Raw genomic sequence first — 23,550 nt, forward strand, 5'->3', positions numbered from 1 at the left:
GTCCAGAACGGCCACTGTGGAGGTGGTTGCCACTCCTACTGATGCCACTGTGGCGGGTATGGTTGGGCACTCCTGCGCGAGGACGATCTGCTCCTCGATCTGTTAGAACGGTAGTAGTCCGCGTCCGAGTCAGAAGTCTCTGAATAGGAGGGCATCGGAGGAGCAGTGCCCACAGTTGCCGGGGGCTACTATGGCGCTGCGTGGAGAGTGCGGTGAGCGCATCGCCAGTTTACCCTTAGAGTGATACTGGGGCCCGGCGGCAGCCGGAGGTTGACTGCACCGGTGCGGTGACGCCGGCACTGGAAGGTTCAAGAGGTCTGAGGTGGCCTCGAACGCCTCAGGCATCGATGGAAGGCGGACCTCCTCCATAATGTCCGGGGATCTATGGTGTTCCAGACTCGACCTTGCCCTCTTCGGGGCGGGAGTCAACGGGATGGCTGGATGGGTCTGCGGCGCGGGTTGCCCCGTAACAATCGTGGACTGCGCCCGACCTTTAGAGTCCCCGTGGGGAAATTATTCGGTCCATGGCCTGTTCTTTTTAGCTGGCACCGGCGAAGGAGAGTGGCGTCTTGTCGAAGACTATTTCTTATGCGCCGACTCTCTGCGGTGCCAGCGTCTTGGGGCCTTGGCCTTACGACCTATCTCCGGTGCCGGGGTACTGCGCACCGAGGATGAAGTGCTGGGTGCCGGCTCTGAAGGTCCGGGATCCGATTGCGGCCGCAGTGCCGCCTCCATTAGGAGGACTTTAAGTCTCTGCTCTCTATCCTTGAGAGTCCTGGGGCGAAAAGCCCTGCAAATAGGACACCTGTCCCTTTGATGGGTCTCCCCAAGGCACCACAAGCAGGAAGAGTGCGGATCACTTTTTGGCATAAACTTCCCGCAGTCCCGACAGAGTTTAAACCCTGGGGACCAGGGCATGCCCCAGCGGGGCGACGAAAAGTTGGGGAACCCCCCCCCCCCCAACTGACACCTAACTATCTAACCGTAACACTAACTACTAACTAATAAACTATGTACAAGAACTATAGAACACTGCCACGATTGCTAAAGAGCAAGAGAAGTTCCAGCTAGCCGTCACTGGAGCCGACCCTACGGACGCTGCTATGGGAAAATCTTCCGGCTGGCGTGCACGCGGTGCGCACACACCTGCTTGGAATGGACATGAACAATCACTCGAAGAAGAACTGGACTTTGTGATAATGGTCACTTAAACCCAAAATCACACCACATCAGGTTTCACTTACCCCAGATCAACTGGTATGCCAGATCTTAATCATTTTCATTGCCTTCCGCTGGACTCTCTCCAATTTGTCCACATCCTTTCCATAGTAGGGGGCCCAAAACTGGACACAATACTCCAGATGTGGCCTCACCAGTGCCGAATAGAGGGGAATAATCACTTCCCTCAATCTGCTGGCAGTGCTCCTACTGATGCAACCCAATATGCCCTTCTTGGCAACAAGGGTACACTGTTGACTCATATCCAGCTTCTCATCAACTGTAATCCCCAGGTCCTTTTCTGCAGAACTGCCGCTTAGCCAGTCGGTCCCCAGCTTGTAGCAGTGCCTGGGATTCTTCCATCCTAAGTGCAGGACTCTGCACTTGTCCCTGTTGGACCTCATCAGATTTTTTTTTTGGCCCAATCCTCCAATTTGTCTTGGTCACTCTGGCCCCTATCCCTACCCTCCAGCATATCTACCTCTCCCCCCAACTTAGTGTCATTCACCAACTTGCTGAGGGTGCAATCCATCCCATCATTCTCATCACCTTCCTCTCCTCCAAGTGCTTCAAAATGGAATCCTTGAGGAGCTTCTCCATAATTTTTCTGGGGACTGAGGTGAGGCTGACCGGTCTAAACAGTTCAGAAATGAAGGATTTTTCTGAGAATCCATATTTATATTTTTCTTATGACAGAAAGCAAGCTGACAGTCTTTCTACCCTCGTGGGATTTTTCCTTTGTCAGTGAGTGAGGAATGCACTTAGCTTTTTGATGCCTGACCATCATACGTAATGGACACTTGCTTTGAAATTAGCATTTTCTGTTAAAGTCCTTTATTAGCATTTCACAAAATTTCATTGATGGATTATTTAGTTACAGGGTTATGCACAATGTAAATGTTTGCTATTACATAATAACAGAAACTGATAAGTGAAAACAGTACAAGTAACATTCCACTAGTTTTCATGAAGATTAAATTCCTGAATACACTTTTAAATTTATACTCATTTTGATCTATACTAATACCCAAGTGAATACATTCTAGTCCACTGGTCTGCCAGCGTTACAGGGTGCACCATTGTTCTATATAATTGGGCTTTCAGTCTCAGTGGCATACACTTCTGATGTGCAACACCTGGGATGTTATTCTATACACTTCCAGCACTCAAACCTAGCTTTTGGCTCATGTTCAAACACAGTCTTCTGTAATCCAGCCATTCAGGTAATTGAACCAGTCAGTCTGGTTTAGTTGTACTCTATTCATCTCTATCCGCAGTGTAGCCTGATTTAGGGTGTGTTAATAATATTAATTTGGATAGTATGGGTTTTAGGCTTGCCAATCTGTTTGATTAGAAGATAAAAGTTTTTGTCCCAAATTAGGATTCACAGAATTTACAAAGGATCCTCGGGGGTGTGACAGGAAGCTCACACTGAGACAGATATAGCCATAATGACTTTTTATTAAAATTAATGAAATAGTAATTAAATGGTAAAATAATCAGAGTTCCAAAGTTACAATTGTATTGCTGCTATTTAAGAGATACATATGGCAATACAGTATTGTATGCTACAAAGCTTTGGTTGATATACTTACACCCTTTTTTGATAACCTAGTGGTAAAAGACACAGGACCTCGCCTCTGGCAGTTCAGGTTTTTCAATTCTTGAGTGAGAGGTGCAGAGCTTAGACGAAGCTAATGCTAAGAACTATTGAAGCTAACTTACAGTTTACTTAACTAAATTAAAGTTAAAATTAAAACCTAATAAACAAAACTAAGAACAAAAGTTTAGGGAAACCAAACTTAGCCTTGTCCCCTAAGAACTTAAAGTTTGAAAAGAAAATGAGTATGGCCTACTAATAGTAGTTGTCATGGATAGATAGCATATGCTAGCGAGGTGGGTCACCTCTTTTATAGGGCGGAAGTGCCAGAAATCCTCTCTTATAGCAAATTTCATTTCTCCCCCACAGAAATGTTAGGGTACATTTACCCCATAGGCTAGTATGTTTGTGTGTATTGATGACATGAACATACACACATAAGTTTCCTTATGGTGTACCTGTTAAGTCTGTGGGTACAAAATTGAAAAAACCCTATTCCATTCTTCCATTTTCTGTTGCTCTAGATAAAAGGTCTTAGACGTATGTGTGGGTATCTATTTAGGTAACAGATCTTAATATGTAGGTTAACTTTGCTATCTGGGTAAAAGGTTGTAATATAAATATACTAACTTTGCCTCAGCTTAACATACAGGTTTTGGCCTGTAGGTCCCTTGCATTACAGCCAAACTTATTTTCAGTAATTTATAAACCTATTACAATAAATCAAATACTTATATCTTTTCTTATAAATTTATCTATGCAAGCAAGCAGATTAATCCTTTAGGCTACACCAGTTTCCCTGTGGCACTTCTACTGTTCCCTGTGACCTCTGTCTTAGTCATGTTCATTGTCATCCCATGGCTGCTTGGCTGGTCTACCATTGGTTTACTATTTTCTACAAGTCTTCTTTTGAAGATGCCCTTATTGCTATTTCATCTCTATATTGCAGGTTTTGACGTTTTCCCATTGTGATCATCCTGCTGACATAGTCCATAAATATGATAAACAGCAATGGACTGAGGGCCAACCCCTGATGCAATCTGATTTCTAATACCAAGAGGCTTGCTGTTCCAGAACACATTCAGATCACTGTTTTAGATCTATATCCTGCATTCCCCATAGTTATTACATTCTCAGATAATATTTCAGTACTGGTGCGAGCATCCTTCTGTTCATTTTAACATATGCTTTTTCTAGGGTCTATGACAGCCCAGAAGCTATCCTGTTGATATTCTAGCTGCTTCTCTGTCACTTGCCGAATTACGAACATGGAATCTATGGTTGCTTGGCTTTTCCTAAAGCAGAACTGTTCTTGTTCACTTGTCCTGTCCACCTTTCTCCCAATCCTAGCATCCAATGTGTGTTCTGGTAACTTTATCCCTTGATAGTGTCTGCATTCATGGATGCTTCCCTGTATTGATACCAAAATAGATTCTCATCAGTCTTCAGGAATTCTCTTGATTCACTCTATGACTTTTAACTATTCTGCTCATCCACTTCATACCTCTCTTGCCCAGGATTTTCACCAGGTCTGCCATCATTTTCTCAGATCCCAATGCCTTACTATTCTTCATTTTCTGGACTAGATTTTCTCACCTTATCCTCCATTGTCAGACTCAGATCTGACATTGGGCTCACATGTTGGCAACTCTGCTAAAAAGGCCGTTTTGCCCCTCAAACTACTGTTTCCACCTCTCCTTTGCTTATTCATGTGTTACTAATAGCCTCCTCTGGTCATTCTTTACGAATGGCACTGCAAAACCATCCTTCCTTTTGATCTCATTGTCCAGCTATGCCGGAAGGACAGGAGAAACTGCATGTGGTTTAATTAGGCTACCATTTTATTAACTATCTGGGAGCTCCCCACAGATAAAAGTGTATAATTCTGGTAATGGCATTATCATTTCAATATATACTGGGGGGCTTCCATCAGCCAACCCTCTTTCCCATCCTAGTCCCCAGCCCACCTATTGCTGGGACCTTCCATCTCCCCCATGTGGGATAAGGTGGGCTCTAAGAGGGGCAGTTGGCTTCCTGCCATGTGAGAAATAGGAGCCCTGAACTTCCCAGTTTCCAGTCCTTTAACAAATACCTCCTTTGAATTCTTTACCAATCCATTTATCTGATCCCCTCCATACAGAAGGTTCTGAGCTATGCCTAAAATTTGCTCCCCTTCTGTTACTAAATGCCAGCTTTTCCCTCTGTGGGCTGAAGTGTGTGTGGGAAGCATTCCTACCCCTTCCCCTGCTCTCACCATCATGCTACCACATGGCACCATGGAGATTGCAGAGCTTGAGTCCTTGCTGTTCTGCCTGGTACAGGTAAAAGAGGGCTTTTCCTGCTTGACTTAACCTCTCCTCTCTTCCAGTCACCTAAGAGGATGGGTCAGCATCCTCACGTTGACCTGCTCTGCCATTGCTGCAACCTCACTCCTTGCCTTGCTATCCTTTAAAGAGGTACACACCTTCCTCCAGCCAAACAGTCCGTTTCCCCCCCACACACACATATACCTGCTTAATGTGTGGTGTGGCCATTTTTGCCATGCTGTAGATATTTTTGCCAGTGGTTCCTCCAGCAAGGCACACAACAATCCCTCTCTCCACACTTAATGTGGAGTGTGGTCATTTTTGTCAAGCTATAGATCTTTTTGCCAGCCAGTTGTGGATAGTTTACAAGGTTGGCATACAAGCTTGGTCATGTATGGCATTCTTTTTGCCTTCTTCATTGCCTGCTTGGCAGCTCACTTTCCTTCCTTCTATTCACTTTCATTTATACTCAGTGTATTTCTTTAGGCTCTATTTTCTTGTTTTGGGTAACTACCTGTGCTTCAGTCTATCACCACTCTTCTCTTTCCCTCTGTTTTCCCCATCTGCATCAGCCACAAATCTCTTCCGCTGCTGCAATCCATGTTCTTTTGAGGTAGTTCCATTCTTCAGCCAATACCAAATTTATTTCCACTACTGATGTACGTGTCCAAATGATTCACCTTCTTTTGAAACCATGGATTGGCTATTACATATGGTTTAGTAATAATTTCCCTTCCTCATTCCATAGTACCTAGACTGGAATTTCCTAAACACATTATATTACCCCTTCTGTTTTTGCCTGTCTCTTCCATATCTCAAGTCATCCAACATCTCCTTTGGCATGGTTCTGTCCGCTAGTGCTTTCAAATCTTGGTGGAAACTCTGCTTCATTGCATCTTTCTTGAGGTGCATATGCTGATATCACAAACAGAACATGCTCCTTAATTTGGACCCATACAGCCATCACTCGGTCACTTACTCTAATAATTTCAATTATTGTTCTCTCTCAGCTCTCCTCTCACTACCATCCTGACTCCATTACATCTGCTTTTGTTACCACAGAAGAGTTTACAATTTAAGCCCAGCTCCCTCACTGCATTCCCCATTCACTGTGTTTTCTGCAGGTATAGAACACAAATACCTCTCCGTACCTTCATATCAGCTACTTTCACACCTTTGTCAGTCAAATGGGGTACATTCAATATTGCTACTTATATGGGAATTCTTTGGCTGTGCAGGTCGTTGCGATTCATCTGACTCTTCATTCTACCCTGACCTTTTACAGGACTGTTCAGACACTGACTGCCAGAAATCCCCAGCTCAGATGCTGGGGCTGCCAGGCTTGAGGTGGGTGAACTTCTGGCATAAGGCTAAGATGCCCTCTCACCATTAGCATTATCCCTTGCTAATATCTACTACTGCCCTTTGGTAACTCACCAAAAAGAAAAACATTGCTTGCACCAACTAGTCACCTTGTGCCAGAAACTATAGTGTATTAATTGGTGTCCCTGACATACACTGCAGTGAGAAGGCCTTTCCCCAGTTGAACTAAGTACATGCCCAAACTCTCCCCATCTTGTTGCTATAGACCAGATGGATCAATAAGAGGCGGTACTGCTGTTGCTGCTGCCCAACACCATGCTTTATTTATCCCATAGATGAGGGTTTCAGATCAGAGTTTTCCTTCTCCTAAATAGGCTACCCATCCAGACTGAGGAGCCCTATCTGTCCCGAGAGATTTGATAATAATTCAGCAAAAGGCTCATTTTTGTCCTAGTATGATTTCATGCACCTAAAAACAATGTCCAGTCTTGATTGACATGCAGTTTTTTAACTACATTATTTCATATGGTCTTCATGCTTTTAACTACAGTGAACTTTCACTGTATTAGACAGAAGGCCTCAGTAAGATATTAGTTTTTAACTTAAGAACTTTAAAATTTCATGTGAGAGCCACACTCAATCCTGTGTTATAGTATGGTGAAAAAGTTAATTCCAATAAAGAAAGTACTCACCTTGTGCAGTAATGTTGCTTCCTTGAGATGTGCACCCCTATGGATGCTCCACTGTAGGTTGTCTATGTCCCTGCGCTGCTGATCAGAGAACTTTGGTAGCAGTCTGTCCCACCCGCACATGCATTGCTCCCCGCCTGCCACTAGGCTAGGCAGCATGCATGGGCAATTCCTCCTCAGTTACTTCTCTACTGCAGAGTCAACTACTAGGACTCCGAAGTAGAAGGGAATTCCCATTGGGACACACAGCTCGAAGAACAATCATTATTGCACAAGGTGAGTAACTTCTTCAAATGGTGTCCATATGGATGGCTCCACTGTAGGTGACTCCTGAGCAGTGCCCACCACTGGAGATTGTGACTTTGGAGTCGAGTCGGATATGGATGATAGTACTATGGCACCAAATTTGGAGTCTGAAGCCAAATCCCCAGGATGCCATAGTGTTCTGCAAAGGTATGTGCAGATGCCCAGGTAACTGCTCTGCAGATTTCTGATATAGGAATACCCTGGACAAAGGATGAGGAGACCAATCTCGTAGAATGCGTGCGTATTGAAGATAGGGGGGAGGGGCGGGTTACATTATGCAATTGGTAACAGAATTTAATACAGCCCAAGACCCACTTAGAGAGACAGTGAGATGAAATCACTGTGCCTTTTGACCTATCTGCAATGGAGAGGAGGAGTTTTGAAGATTTTCTGAAGGCTCTTCTCACGCCGAGCAAATAGAGGATAGCTTCCCTATTATCCTTATGAGGTTTGGGATAAAAGGCTGGAAACTGAATAAGCTAATTTATGTGAAGGCAGAAGTCATGTTGGGAATGAATTTCAGATGTTGTCTAAGCGTGACCTTGTCAGGGAAGAACCCAGTGAAAGGGGAATGTGCCATTGGAGCTTCTATTTCCCCAATCCTTCTTGCAGGGGTGATGACGATAAGAAACACCATCCTCATGGTAAGGTGAGTTAACGAACAAGTGGCCACGGGTTCAAATGGTGGCCTAGTCAGACCTTTTAATAGTAGGTTGCGATCCTGTTGAGGCATGGGAAGTCTGGGTTGTGGGAAAAAGTTTGCTATGCATTTAATAAACTTCTTCATAGTCGGATGGGAGAAGATTGAATATCCTTGTCTGCTGAAGGAAGGTTGCAATTGCTGCTAGGTGAAACAATAGAGAGTCCCGATTTCTTGAGAGTCAACAGGTAGTCTATGATCACTGGTAGGGTGGATGTATTAGGGATGACACGTTTGGGATGGAGATAGTTTTGTAGATAGTTTGTAGATAGTTATGGCAAGTAGCTCCTTTCCTACTGAGCAATAACAAATCCTATACCACCTCAGAGCAAGATGTCTCTATGTGCTGGAACCATGAAGGAGCCAGACTTCGAGACACAGAATCCACAGGTTGGGATGGAGAGTGTCTCTCTCTTTCAGCGACATAAGATAAGGAGTGATTGGAAGAGTCATCGGTGGCCACAGTGCCAGCTGTGACAGGTAAGGGTACCACGTCTGTCTGGGCCAGGTGGGAGAAATCAGTATGCTTGCTCTCTTCACTTTCAACAGGACTTTCAATATTAGAGGGAATGGGGGAAAAGCATAAAGGAGGCCTTTGTCCCATGGAAGGAGGAGGGCATTTCCCATGGAATGTCGTCCGATCCCCACTCTAGAGCAGTACTGTGGACACTGCTTGTTCTGGTAAGTAGTGAATAGGTCTACTACCAGTATCCCCCATTGTCAGAATATGTTGTGGAGTACCACCAAATCTATCTCCCATTCGTGGTCATGTGGGAATTTGTGGATGAGACTGTCTGCCGTCATGTTGTGTATTCCTGGTAAGTAGGCAGCTGATATTAAGATACTGTGGGAGATGCACCAGTTCCACAGTTTTAGTGCTTCTACGCACAGGGAATGAGACCTTTTGCCTACATGATGGTTTGTGTAATACATGCAGGCCATATTATCTGTCATGACCCTTTTGTGCATGTCTTTGATCAGCAGGAGGAAGCAAGTGCACGTGTTGATCTCTCGCCTGGAGACCATTTGTCCTGTATTGTGCGACCATTGAGATCCATGCGGTTAGGAGTAGAGATCAGGAAGACTGAACAAACGGGATTCCCGTACAGACGTTTACCGGGTCCTTCTACCAATCAGAGGATCGCTTGACCCTGGTGGGCACTGATAGTAGTTTGCCTACATTGTCTTTGTTTGGCCTCTAAACTGAACCAAAAGCATGCTCTGAGACATTTCATGCATAGTCTGGAATGAGCAATAATCCATGTGCCCATCGCCATGTGGCCCAGGAACTGGAGGCAATGTTTGGCCAAAATTTGGGGGCTGGATTGTACTGTCTCTATTAACGAAGAGAGACTGAGAAATCTGATGTGGGAAGAATGGAGTCGAGATTGGCTCCTATGAATTGTAGTCCCTCTACGGGTGTTAATGTCTATTTTTGTTTATCTATCTGTAGGCCCAGATTCTGAAACAGGTCCAGTGTGGTCTGAGTGACTTGCTGGGACTCTGCAAAGGACCATACCCTGAGAAGGCAGTCGTCCAGGTGAGGATAAATCATGATGCCTTAAGAGCGTAAGTGGGCCTCATAACGTCACAGGCCGCCACTACCAAAAGGATCTTGAATACTCTGGGGGCCAATGAAAGGCCGAAAGGGAGTACTCCATATTGGTAGTGGTCTTGACCTAGCATGAACCTGAAGTAACATCTGTGGCTCGATATGATCAAGATGTGAAAATAAGCATCTTTGAGGTTAAGGACCGAGAACCAGTCTCCTTTTTCTAACGATAATGAATTATAATAGATAACATGACCATCTTGAACTTCTGAGCCTTGATCAACTTTTTGAGCGCTCTGAGGTCCTGTATGGGTCTCCAGTAAGTAAAAAATTAGAAGCCTCTGCCCCTTACATGTGTGGATACTTGCAACATGGCTGCTACACTGAAGAGATACTTTATCTCCTGACATAGCAGGCTCTTATGAGAAGGGTCCCTGAAGAGGGATGGGGAGGGGTGTTTGGGAGGGGGAGAGGGAGGAGAAATAGGTGGAGTAGCCATCTCAGATGATCTCCAACACCCATTTGTTGGAGGTTATCTGTTCCCAGGTTCTGTGGAACGGGGCGAGATGATCTCCGAAGGGATGGGTGTTTTCCATCGTGAAATGAGGAGAGAATTCTACGGGCACCTCAATCAACCCGTCAAAACTATTTCTTCGAGGTGGAGGGCTGAGAGGAAGTTTGCTGAGATCCCAACATCTTCCATCTGGAGAACCTGGGATTCTTCCTCTGAGGTTCATACAATCTCTGTGTATATTGAGATGGATATTGTGACTACTGAGATGAGTATTGTGAGCAAGGCTTGAATGGTGGCTGAGGGCTGTACTTTCTTTTATACCCAGGTATATAGATCCCAAGGGATTGAAGAGTGACCCTCAAATCTTTTAACAGATGGAGGGAGGCATCTGTCTTTTCAGCAAATAATTTTGTCCCCTAAAAGGGGTAGTTCTCCACCGTTGTTTGGACCTCCTTGAGGAAGTCAGAGATGAAGCCACGAGGCCTGTCTCATCACAACGCAGTCAAAATAGAACGTGCCACCGTCAAATGCATACTGGAGCGACTTTTTGCCACCAACTGGCTCTCATTAACCAAGGCCTTAAATTGGTCCTTGTGAGGATGGGGAAGCTGTTCAATAAAAGAACTAAATTTCACATAGTTCTGAGAGTCATATTTAGCCCACAAGGCTTGATAGTTCACCACTTTGAATTGAAGGGTGGCTTAGAAATAGGCCTTACTACCAAACAGGTCCAGGTGCTCCCAGTCCCAGTTATAAGGGGTGGACTTAAAGTGGTGTTGGCAGCCTTTAGAGTTAACTGCATCCACAATGATCGAATTGGGAGGCAGGTGTGAGAATAGGAATTCTGTGTCCTTTGCTGGCACATGATATGTCTTGTCCGCCCTCTTGCAAGTTGGTGGGATGGATGCAGAGGCCTGCCATATCACCTTGGCAGAATTCATTAGCCTCATTAATAGGGAGGGGGCACTCTGGAGGAGCTGGAGGAATGTAGAATGTCCACCACCACTCCTCCAGAGTGCAACTCAGACACTGCTTGTAAAGGCCTCTGCCACCCTCTGTGCCAAGACCTGGAACAGCTTAAAGTCATCTGCCATAGATGGTGGAGGGGGCATCACAGTCTCATCTGGTGATAATGATGAGAAGTGGGCTGGAGGAGTAACTTCCTCTTTGACTTTGGCCTCCGGTTCCTCCCTAGCCTGCTTGGGGAGTTCAGAGGCCCTTGAGGCAGCAGCTGAAGGAGGGTACTTCCTCGGCTGTTGGTATGCCATACTAGCAGTGATGGAGGCTTGTTGCCTTTGGGCCTGCCAGGTTCCCAGTATGGCCACTCTGATGGGAAGGGGCACAGTGGTTGGTACCACAGTTGCCCATACCAGGGACGTTGTGGGTCAGAAGGGTGGTATGCCCGGTGTCCATAGTGAAACTGGGCTCTGTATGGTGGGTGAGAAGGGTGTTGGGAAGCTAGGTCCTCTTGCTCACTTTCTGATTCAGACAATGAAAAGGACTCTGGGTGAACTCGGTATTGTGGCAGTACGGATGTTGATGACTGTACTGACAGAGCCTTCCCTGGGGCGGATCTTCTATGTTTCTCATGCCCCCATGGTACTGATGCTTCTTTGCCTGCACCCGTTGAGTCTCTACGCATTCCAAGTTGCCCTGTCAGTTCAGTACCATGCATGCTATGGGTACCAGATTTAGACAGGTTTGGTGCCATCGGTACTGATACTGACCGAGACAGGGATAATTTTTGGCTCGATCGGTACTCGCTATGGGGACTCACAGATCTTTTCTAAGAGGCCTTACATGAGTGGCTCGCAGGCATCTCTCTGAGCTCACCTCCCTTCGAAGTAGAGGGTTATACTGAGGGTTACCACCAAGACTCCAGAGGTTAAAGGACCGACTCCATGAGTAGGAGTTTGTCCTTCCTGGATCTGGGATTCAGTTGCTGCACACTTCTGTGGAATGTGTTTCTCTCCCCAGACAGCAAATGCACTGTGAGTGTCCATTGGTAACTGGGATAGATCCCTTGTAATTGAGGCACTTTTTGAAGCCCAGAGAATCAGGCATATCCTTGTCCAGCCCCCCCCCCGACTGCGGGGCAACAGAAGACAAAGTCCTTTTCTTTTCTTCTAGGCAATGGCCAAAATAAAATATAATGAAGCAAAGAAAGAAAAAGGGCTTCAAAAGAAGTTAAAATTAGCAATTCTAAGAGAGATAACAATCCATGAACGGACAGCTCTAGTTCTGTCTTTAGCCAAGGATGATTGAGAAGGAACTGAGGAGGCATTACCCACACATGCTGGCTAGCCTTGTGGCAGGTGGGGAGCAGCACATGCGCGGGTGAAACTGACTACTACCAAAGTTCTCTGATCAGCAGCACAGGGACACAAGCACGCCAACAGAGGAGCATCCACAGGGACACGACTTGAAGATGCAGCACCATTATTTGCATGGCCTCTTGTTCCCTCTAAGCAGATCTACCTACATAATTAGCGTTCTAAATCATCAAGAGCCATAACAGAATGTTTGGATTTTCCACTTTATTAATACTATGGAATTTCCTCCTCCCCTTTTAATGTTGATGCCAGTAATTAATCACCTTAATGCTGTGGAGACCATAGGAAAGTGTGCTCTTATAACTATTTGTTAATAAGCTAACAATTGTTGCTTGATGTTCAGAAGCCTTTTTTTTTTTTTAACAAATTATTAATCCAATTACAGCCTTTCTGACTCTTATTTTTGCTGGCAGTTATAAGGTGACAATTTCATTTTCATCAGTCTATAGTATTCAGAAACAAAGACTGAGCATCAACAAAAAGCAATACTTACAGTCTTTTCTAGCACAGCACGAGAAGGAAAATCGGTTTCTAAAACTTCTTTCAAATTTTGTAGTAGGGTGATATCTGGATCCCTGCAAGTAGAAGAAAATAGACTTCAACACATGGAACTGCAAAATGCAGATTTTAAACTAAAATTGTATTAGTGAAAACACTTACCACAAGTGCATGTTGTTGTTCAGCTTAGTTCTCAGAGGATTTACCACTACAAAGTTATACATAGATATTTATATTACTCACAGGAAGAGACTTCCCCCACATTCCGGCACTTACAACTAGAGATTTTTTAAAGGTATTTAGACACCTAAATATGCAGATAGGTGCCTATGCATTTGAAATCCCACTAGGCATCTTAATACATTTACAAATCTGGCCCCCAGTTATCATATTTGAAAGATAATTGCGCTAAGTTTTGGGACATTGTACACCAAAGGTATGATCTCCCCTCAAAACATGGCAAGGAGCTATAGAAAATAGAGGAAAAGACATTAGGAAATTTGCAGTGGATTATTTATGACAAACAAAAAAAACAGGCAAAATAATCATAGATATGGTCAGATAATTATCTTTAGGAATAATTCTCTACAGGACACAGGGCATCTCCTGAATTGTGATTCTGCTGGAAAAGGACTAAAAAAAAAAAAGTGTAGCGTTCCACCTTTCTCTCAGTAACTTGCAGAACAAATTTGCTCAATCAACACTTAAAAGAATTAGGTGTTTTGTGTTTTTGTTATCCCTGCAAACTCAGCCTGGCATCTGACAGGTAAGCTGTTTTTTTCCCAGCTTGTGTATCATCCACATATAAAATGTGGGAAAAATCAGGACAGGATGTGACCCTTACCATGGTCTGCTCCAAGAAAGTAACACTCAGGAAGCATAGTTGGATGCCTGGGATCTACCTCTAAGTTTATGGAAACATTGTTTCCTGAAATGAGAGAGAATGCATGTAAATGAACGGTGTAAAGCTTTCCTTTATAACCACAAATAGAGAAAGTACTTATGTTTTTCAAATGAGTTGTTTTGAGCACACCTGTCGTTTTATGAACATTGTTACAGCTTTTAGATGGCTAAAATAAGCTATTTGGCTTAGAATTCTGAACTGATGGTGTTCATGACTACAAATTTCAGTTCAGTATGAACAAGTTTTATCTAGGCAGTGAGTTAAAGTCCTCTGATAAACCGCAAGTGGGGAGGGTGCCAGAGTCCCAGCTCCAGCCAGAGCCCAAACATTTACACTGCAGTTTTATAGCCTTGAAGCCCAAGTCAGTTGACACAGGACAGCTGCAGGTGTTTTACTGCAGCATAGACATACCCTCAGGAATCAAGAAAAGGCAGGGGAGAGGAATTGCATTTTCAGTTCTTTCATCCTTCCAAAAACAGTTTCATACTAAAAAAATATTTACAGTATAACCTAAAATGTATTCCAAAATTTAGTTTTCTGACAGGGGTTTCTCATTACAATTAGTAGTGAATAATTTTTAAAAAGTAAACTAATTTTTCTTTTATTTAAAAATCCTATACGGAAATACTTCTTATATACGATTATCACAAATGTGTCCTCAGTTTTGAATTAATCAATGCTTGTGTTTGTAATTTATAAATATTTATATCAGAACTTTAAATGTAAAACTAAAAATACAAAATTATACTTTCTCCCAAACAAATTCAATATTCTGCCTCAGGTTAGTTTTGTACAATAACGAACATGTAATTGTTTGGTTTTTTTTTAAGTGTTACCTTTGTTTTCCTATTCCTTGTTCTTTATTAAGTAAAGCAAAACAATCAACTTCACTTCTGTTTAAAAAAAAATACTTTATTCCTTCTCCTGTTTTCCTACCTATTGCAATTCTTCTCATTGTGGCACTCCGTGTGGGGTTTTCTGGCTCAAGTACCCAAGTCTTCTCATCAATTTCATCCATAGCATTCCAGAATTCTTTCAGTGATTCTAACGCTGCCAAGAACTGGTTATAAATGTCTACTAAGGAGCTCTAAGAAAAGAGGACATTTTAAAAAGTTACATGGCACTCTACCAATAGCAATATAGAATGATTTTTTTTTTTTAAACTACAGCATTTCAAAGTTTTTAAATCTAGCACACATCCCGCTGTAAAATATACTGCAGTGTGCTAGGGTCAACATTTTTCCTGTTAGTACTCAAAACGCTTTTTTGATTTGTTAATGGACCACACAAATATTAACTACCGATAACTGTAATGTACTCAAAAAGTACAGCTAAATTTTCTAACACGTTTTTGTTATATTCTAATGTATCTAAAGTACAGCATTCTTGAAGTTAGTAGCCATTCTCAAACCTAATAATTTCAGAAATCACTGTTAAAACCTAGAAATATTGTTATTACATATTCATAACAACTGCATTCTAAGTAAGCAGTGAGTAAAATTCAGCATAATCTGCTGGCTGTTTGAGTTTGCCTTCTTGACCCCCTATGCAGTGATTCCCACTCCAAACTAAACTTTTCAAAAGATTTTATTCAGAGTCAAATAGTAGTCAGAGTCTTTTGTAGATGGATTTAATATAAAAAAGGCATCCTCTGCATCTCAAAAACAATTGTGTGGCCAGAAAATTGCTTATTTCAGTCCCAGAATGTGATTTCTAGAAGGAATTATTTACTTTTTAAAAAGTCTGACCCGCTAGTATGGTTTCAGGACTCAATTCTCCACTGTTTGTGTCTATGAGAAAGGGAGTGATGCTTAGTTATCTAGTCCTGGGTAAATTAAAGTTGCAGAAGAGGCATAGCAAATTCAATTTCCACTGCTTAACAGACCAGAGAATTCAGCCCTCAACCCCTTCAAAGAGAATGTAAACGTTAAAATATTTAATTTCAAGAGATTTAATTCTTTATCAATGTACAGATCTGAGTTTGTAATTCCAGTTGATTTTAAGAGAATTACACCCTTAAACTCTATTATACAACTTCATTTCAAACATAGCATATGCATTTTCAACACACACTTTTTTTTTTTTATATTTCATTGTTTCAGTCAAATAGATATTGCTAGAGTAGTTTGGTCCTAGACAACTTTAGAAAAATAAATTTGACTTTGAAAAGAACTATTTCTTCATAAGGATTTTATAATGTTGATCAAAAGTCCATCAGGGAAAAAAAACCTTCGTAGATTATTTAGCAAATTTTAATTAAATAGTTTAAAAGAATGGCTCTTCTACTTCCAGTCTGGGTATGATTTCAGACACAAAATGCAGATTTTTTTTCTTTCATCTTCAAGTGCAATCATTCTAATGAAAGTATTTATCTTGCGAAATTATATATAACACATACTAGATAAATGCAAAAGCTGGTCTCTGTATCTCCACTTTGGCTGACCACTAAGATGATAGGGATGTAATACAAAGAGGAAAGAAGAGAAAGAGGGAAAGAGATGGGCAAGTCAGAGAGCAGAAGGTTGCAAAAGTCCATATGAGAGAATCAAGGCATGGATACAAATTTTGGAGTAGAGCTCGAGAGTAAGAAATGTACTTTGTCTATATTAAAAGAGGAAACAAAGAAACCTAGATGGTGACTGGATATGGGGAAAGGGGTGGGGAGAGATTCAAAGATGATAATGAGCTTGCAAGCCTAGGAGACAGGAAAAATAGCAAAAGTTGTCAAAAAAATTAGAGAGAGACTATTGGAAATGAATCAGGTGGAAAGATATAGGGTACGTCTACACAGCAAAGAAAAACCTGTGGCTGGCCCGTGCCAGCAGACTTGGGCTCATGGGTCTTGGGCTGTGAGCTACACATTGCTGTGTAGACTTCCAAGCTCAGGTTTGAGCCCAGGCTCTATGAACCTGCAGGGTGGGGTGATCCCAGAGCCCAGACTCCAGCCGAAGCCAGAAGTCTACACAACAGTGAAACCGCCCCATAGCCTGAACCCCGTGAGCCCGAGTCAGCTGGCACAGGCCAGCCACAGGTTTTCTTTGCTGTGTAGAGATACCCATAGAATTCAGTTTTAGAGACTTACTTCTCTGGGATACCCTGCTGCCATCTCAAATTTAGAGAGGCAGTGGCACTTTTGAGACGGAAGAGAGGGGAATAGTTTGGAGGTAGATTTGGGAATCATCTGGATGGAGTGGTTATTCAAACAATAGAAGTGGATGGGGGAAACAAGAGAAGGAAGAGGAGTAAATGGAGAAAAGAACAGCAATGCTAAAGGTGTCCCTAGATGGAGGACGAGGAGCCATTACATATTTTGGAAGAAAATAATATGTAAAAAAGGCCACATGATTTGAAATCTCACATATCATTTTGGCCTGGAAGTTCTTGGGGTCACACAAGAAAAAATCAAATTAACAAATAAATAGTGATAATTATTTACAAAAGTATTCCTTTTAGGAATATATTATATAGAAAATCTGTTTATTGTAACCTTTATCTACCATTTTTTTCTCTCGGTCAACTGGACAAAAGGAAGCAAAATTATAAGGGTTGCTGAATTTTTTCTTGGAGCATGATATTTCATTGTTTTTTTGTATCTGAGAAAATATTGTAAAAAGAAAAGGTATAGGTTGGAAATAAAATGTTGGAGTTTTTTCCGCTGTTATTAAATTATATTAAAGTAGGAAAGCACTTAAGCAGAAAAGTGTGAATACTGCCAATCTAAAAACCTAACTCTTATTATCTTTAAAAGCATTTTGTTACTTTTATAATACCTGAAGTGATATAATAATGTCAGTCACTTAACCAGATCTTAGAATATAATATCTTCATCTTAAGTACTATTATTTCCAGTATTTTAATAATTTTCATACAGTCCTGGAATGTGATCTTTTGTGCTCTGATGACACTTAAATTAATAGCATAATTTTCTGGTACTTGCAACAGTTGCTTTCCATTTTTTTTTTTTTTTTTTTTTTACATTTTCCTACATCATACACAGATAAATCTTCTAATAATCATTGCTATCTTTATCTTTGGGGAATTCAAATGATTTCAATAGAAAAAAGCAACATCAAGGGACTACAACCCACAGATAAATATTAAAATCCAATTAATTTTAATACTAATTGTAATTTCTCAATGATGTTCCTTAAAAAGATAGTTACATTCCTCCCCTTTGGATTTTTTTTTTAAATGCTCTGTTTATTTGATCTTATTTGCATGCTTCATTGATGTTGCCAACTGGCTTTTTCTGTATGCCTATCTACATCTATATCTATTTAAATCCATCATACTACTTTGTCATGCAACCATGAAAAATGTATCATTCCTTTATACTTCATTAACCAGTTTATTTTTGACCACTGTTCTTTTAAAACAGTGCTGCTGATACTATTTTGGGCTCTGCCAACAAGGTACTTGCTCATGTGATCAAATAAAAGACTGTTACCTTCTGTAACTACTGTTCTTCGAGATGTTGTTCATGTCCATTCCATTGTTGGTGTGTGTGCTCGTCAAATGCACCGGTCAAATGCAGAAGTTTTTCCCTCAGTGGTATCCATAGGGGACCAGCTCTGGCACCCTCAGGAGTGGCGCGCGTATGCACCAGTATAAGGGGCGCTGCCGGCTCCCCACTCCCTCAGTTCCTTCTTGCTGGAACTCCAACAGAAGGGAAGGAGGGCGGGTCGTGGAATGGACATGAGCAACACATCTCGAAGAACAACAGTTCCTGAAGATAACCACCTTTTCTTCTTTGAGTGCGTATGTCCTGGATAGGGACTTGTGCCAGGAAAGCAGCCGAAGAAGCTTGTGCCCTTCTCAAATGAGCCTTCACTATTGGAGGAGGCACAGTCTATGGTATCTCGTAACAGATACAGATGCACATGGTGATCCAGATTTAAATCCTCTGTGAGGACACCAGGAGACCCTTCATCCTGTCGGCTATCACAATAAGGAGCTTAGTCGATCTACGGAAGGGCTTGGTGCGCTCTAAGTAGAAAGCCACTGCAATGCCGGACATCTAGAGTATGCAGACACCTCTCCTCGCTGGTCAAGTGTGGCTTTGGACAGAACACCAGAAGAAAAATATCCTGGTTGATGTGGAAGTGCGATGCCACCTTTGGCAGAAAGGTAGAGTGGGGCTGCAGCTGAACCTTGTCCTCGTAGAACATGGTGTATGGAGTTCCGAAGTAGGAGCTCTAATCTCGGACACTCATCTCACTGAGGTCACAGCTACAAGGAATGCGACCTTCCACAACACGTAGGAAAGGTAACAAGAAGCCAAATGCTCAAAGGGCGGGCCCATGAGCCTGGAGAGGACCAGGTTGAGGTCCCATTGGGGGACTGGGTCCCGGACCACCTGAAAGAGTCTTTCAAGGCCTTTCAGGAACCTAATAGTCATGTCATAAGAGAGTATCGATCTACCCTGGAGATGAGGGTGAAAGGCTGAATTAGCCGCCAGGTAAACCTTGATCGAAGAGAAGGTGAGGCCCTGGTGCTTTAAGTGAAGCAGGTAATCCAGAATGGACTGCAGAGACAACCGGTTTGCAGAGATACCCTGCTCCGCTACCCAGCAGGAGAAATGCTTCCACTTTGCCCGGTAAGTTGCTCTGGTGGAGGGCTTCCTGCTCTCCAAGAGAACCTGCTATACCTGACTAGAGCGGGCTTGTTCCTCTGGATTCAACCATGCAGCATCCAAGCTGTAAGGTGGAGTGGGGTTCGGTTCGTGTGCAGCAGCTGACCGTGATCCTGCGAGAGCAGGTCTGGAGGCTGGGAAGCACCCACGGGGCTGCTACAGCCAGGTCCATGAGCATGCCAAACCAAACCAATGCTAGCGAGGCCATGCTGGGGCAAATCAATGTCCCGTGCCTTGTTCCTCTTGATTTTTAAGAGGACTTTGCTGACGAGTGGGATTGGCAGGAAGGCATACATCAGGTCTCCTGGCCGAGGCCTTGCAGGGAGCAGAACTGATGACACTTTCTATTCTGTCTGGTGGTGAACAGGTCCACTCGGGGAGTTCCCCACTTCTGGAAGAGCATCCTGATAACCTCCGAGTGGAGAGACTGCTCATGGTGAGAGAAGAACCTGCTGAGGCAATCCGCTAGCGTGTTCTGGATGCCGGGGAGGTGCAAGGCTTCCAGATGGATCATGTCAGATGCAGAAGTCCCACAAGCAAAGGGCTTCCTGGCACAGATCTGACGAATGAGCCTCTCTCCCCTACCCCCTGACTGTTGACATAGAACACGGAGGCCATGTTGTCTGTCAATATCTGCACTACCCGACGGGGTAAGTGGGGAAAGAACACCACACAAGCTAGACAGATGGGTCTGAGCTCCCTGACATTTAAATTAAGTGAGCGCTCCTCTCTTGACCATATCCCCTGCATTCGCAGTGTACCGAGATGTGCTCCTCATTCAGGCTTGGATGTATCTGATATCAGGGAGACCTGATGGTGAACGGGTTGGCAGTGATGCTGGCAATCAGATCTGACACTGCCCTGAACCTGACCTCTGGCAGAAAGGCTCTGGCTCAGGTAGTCGAAGATCGTTCTAATAAACTCTATCCTTTCAACAGGAACCAATGTTGATTTTTGTTTTTAGTCAACAGGCTCAGAGCTTGACAGGTCGCTTACAATGTCTCGCTGCACTGGACCTGGACTCTGGAGCAGCCCTTTATGAGCCAGTTGTCGAGGTATGGGTAGCATACAATCATACAACGAAACTCTCTGCGTAGCACTGTTAGGGGATCCACTGTACAAAGATCTGGGAGTTTGAGGACATCCTCAACATAGTCAGAAAGTTAGGAGGTACTAGAGAAAGATATGGTCTCGATGACCCTACAGCTGTTGGGACTGACAATTGCATGGTGCCCATTAACAAGGGGGATTTCAGCTTATCTGACACGATCAAGTCTCTAGAACATCTAAATTCTTGCAGTAGGTGTAAATGAGCCAAATGTGTCAATACCGAGGGAACGGTCTACTTCGGTGGGCCTATCTAGAAAATAGGGCAGGTCCAAAGGCACTGGTAGTTGAGACACAGGTCTGTTAGATGACTCCGTTACTGAGGATGTGGATAGCCTCTGTTGTTGCAGATGTCTGGCTACTCACATACCAGAACCAAGGAGTCTGAAGATGGCAAAGGCTTCCATTAAATAATGTGTTTGGAGTCTCTGCTAAGTCTGTCATGCTTCAACAGTATTCGGGTTGGTTTCAGCACTGAGATATAAATGGTGCCCATGGTGTTTTGAAGAATTTCAAAGAGCTCCAGGTACAGGAGCAGCTTGGAGCCTCCACAGAACTCTCTGTGGGACCTAAGGTTACAGGACCACAGTGTCTCTGAGGTGACCAGGCTCTTTTTTTTTTTTTTTTTTTTTTGGATGAAGGCTCTACTACAGCTAGACATTTTCTTAGAAGGCTTGTTGATACTGCCTATACTTTTCTCTGATGAGGATCTCTGACCTCCTCTGCTTCTTGGTCTCCAAACAGGAAACAAAGAGTGCTTGGAGACTGATGTCGGGGGGAGGTGGGGAAAGGGCCTGAGGTTGGTCACAGAGCCTACTCCATCATCAGGAGCCTAAACTTGATTTCTCTATTCTTTCTCGATATGGTTTTAAAAGAGGCACAGATCATGGGCTTACACCCCAGCTTGCTGGGTATTAACTATTCATGTAGAAAGAGTATGTGTTAAAGAACTTCTTCTTAGCAGTCTAAATTATATGAATGGTTCAAAATACAAGGAAAGAAGAACTACATAGGTGATATGATAAGGTAAAATAGGAATAGGGGAAATTTATCCAGGGTGACTTGCTTGGGCAGAACCTTATATTTGGGATTAAACATCTAAACACCAATGGCAATATCCTAACTCCAGTGAAGTCAATGGAAAAACTCACATTGATTTCAGTGGGGCCAGGTTTTCATCCTACGAGTTCGGAGGCACCTGAAAAGCATGACTGCTTGTATCTTACACATTCAAACAGTAGTGCTAAAGTATTAAGCATTAGCCTACCTACATTCTCTGTTCCTTTACTACCTCTCGAATATTAATAGTATTAGTAGTTCTGCAGAAATGCATGGCTGATCTTCCTTTCGCAATGTTTCACTTAGATAAGTGGGTGGCTGCATCCACACCCTGGTCTCTTCTCTAAGGGAATTCCTGAATTCTATCTCAAACATATCATCCCCAAAATCCCATAATATACAAGTGGAGGCTAAACTACATTAGTTAGGTTTTAAAAAGCAATGAGTTATTGTTTGGATAAAATGAACCCCCTTCAAAGGTTTCTAAGAATGTGACATTGAGGGACAAATCCAAGGGACTAATTAGTGTCAGAATAGCTTACAATATTCACTCCTGGTATGACCAAATGAGTATTCCAGTACCAGATCCCACCAGGCCATTTGTCTAAGGCTGAGGCATGCTCGAGTAACTTCTCCATCTCTGAAATATGTAGAGCTGCCACATAAAGCTCTATTGAAACCTGTACTTACTTCTCACCTCTCTTTCAACACAAGATCCCAGCCAGATATTTGTTTTGAGAGCAGTTCTTTCGTATTGAAATATTCAACCCTCCACCAGAAAGCCACGTCTTCCAAGAGTGAAATTCCACAAAAACAGTTCTCAGTTAAGAAAAGAATGTTACATTAACTCTGAAGGGATCCTTGCTTCTATAGGATCCACACGATATTTCAAATGGCAGAATGAAATCAAAATATTTGGGGACACAACTACTGATGTATGCCTGCACCAAACATTCACTGCTTTCTAGATGGCTCCAAGAGTTGCAGTGCCCAGGTGCAAGTCTCAATTGTGAAACTAGAAGGTAGTATATTCAACACTCCACCAAAAGACTAATATCAAGAATATGTTTCAGCTGAATACCAGAGAAAACACAATATCTGTGGAACAGTCTTTCCAGTGTTGTAGGTAGGACTAAACACGAGAAAATTTAATGAACAATTCTGGACTGGTAATAGAAGGGATTAGATGACCTTTTTCATCTGTAATTTGTTATTCCATGTCATTTACTGAAAATGAATACTTCCCTCCTGCTCTCACACACACATCCACCAAAACTAAATCTAAAACTGAGCGAACATGCTAATATCTTTAGAAAAATGTTGTCAACCATTCCAGGCTTTTGTATTGCGTTAGAGAGTCACTACCTCATGGATATGTAGAAAGTTGAGTTCTGTAAAGCTCCTATACTAGAAATACCACAATTATGATCAATATTATTTTACTATGGGAACTATTCCTTCAAAATTCTAAAGAATAATGCCATTCACACCAATATACCTTCCCAGATCTTGTATTATGTTTCACTGTTAGCTGCATGACCTCATTAGTCATTAATTTCCATTTTCATGACCTTCATGAATGAATCCAGGTGGGTAGTGGTCAATATAGGGATAGTAATCTAATGTGAGGGCACAAGAATCCATAACTGTAGAACCATTCTTATAGTGTATGCTAAAATGTGCAGACTGTAAATTTATCTGGTTAATTAGAAAAAGTATATAACTGAAATAAATAGATGTTCTTGCACTTGTCATTGAGAAGCACTTTGCATTTATTTGGCACATATAACAGTAGTAGCAGCAGCAACT

General features: G+C 42.8%; 1 protein-coding gene and 1 long non-coding RNA gene across 5 annotated transcripts in view; one reads left to right on the plus strand and one right to left on the minus strand.

Annotated features, from left to right (window-relative positions):
- FANCL (FA complementation group L) overlaps positions 1–23,550 on the minus strand; it is an 82,429-nt gene that overhangs the window by 7,577 nt on the left and 51,302 nt on the right. For all 3 annotated transcript variants that reach the window (XM_042857241.2, XM_005312880.5, XM_008179018.4), the window contains 4 exons: positions 14,880–15,030; positions 13,884–13,967; positions 13,202–13,247; positions 13,035–13,116 (listed from right to left, as the gene is read on the minus strand). In XM_042857241.2, the coding sequence (XP_042713175.1) occupies positions 13,035–13,116; positions 13,202–13,247; positions 13,884–13,967; positions 14,880–15,030 (363 nt within the window). The remainder of the gene's footprint in view (positions 1–13,034; positions 13,117–13,201; positions 13,248–13,883; positions 13,968–14,879; positions 15,031–23,550) is intronic.
- On the plus strand, positions 9,160–10,671 carry LOC112058717 (uncharacterized). 2 transcript variants are annotated; one of them, XR_010599940.1, is made up of 3 exons: positions 9,160–9,296; positions 9,596–9,682; positions 10,534–10,671. It is a non-coding gene; the product is annotated as an uncharacterized LOC112058717 (long non-coding RNA). The 2 variants fall into 2 exon arrangements; XR_002887871.3 differs by lacking the exon at positions 10,534–10,671 and adding an exon at positions 10,241–10,377.

This window comes from Chrysemys picta, chromosome 3 (assembly GCF_011386835.1).
Source record: "Chrysemys picta bellii isolate R12L10 chromosome 3, ASM1138683v2, whole genome shotgun sequence".
NCBI classification, from domain to species: Eukaryota; Metazoa; Chordata; order Testudines; family Emydidae; genus Chrysemys; species Chrysemys picta.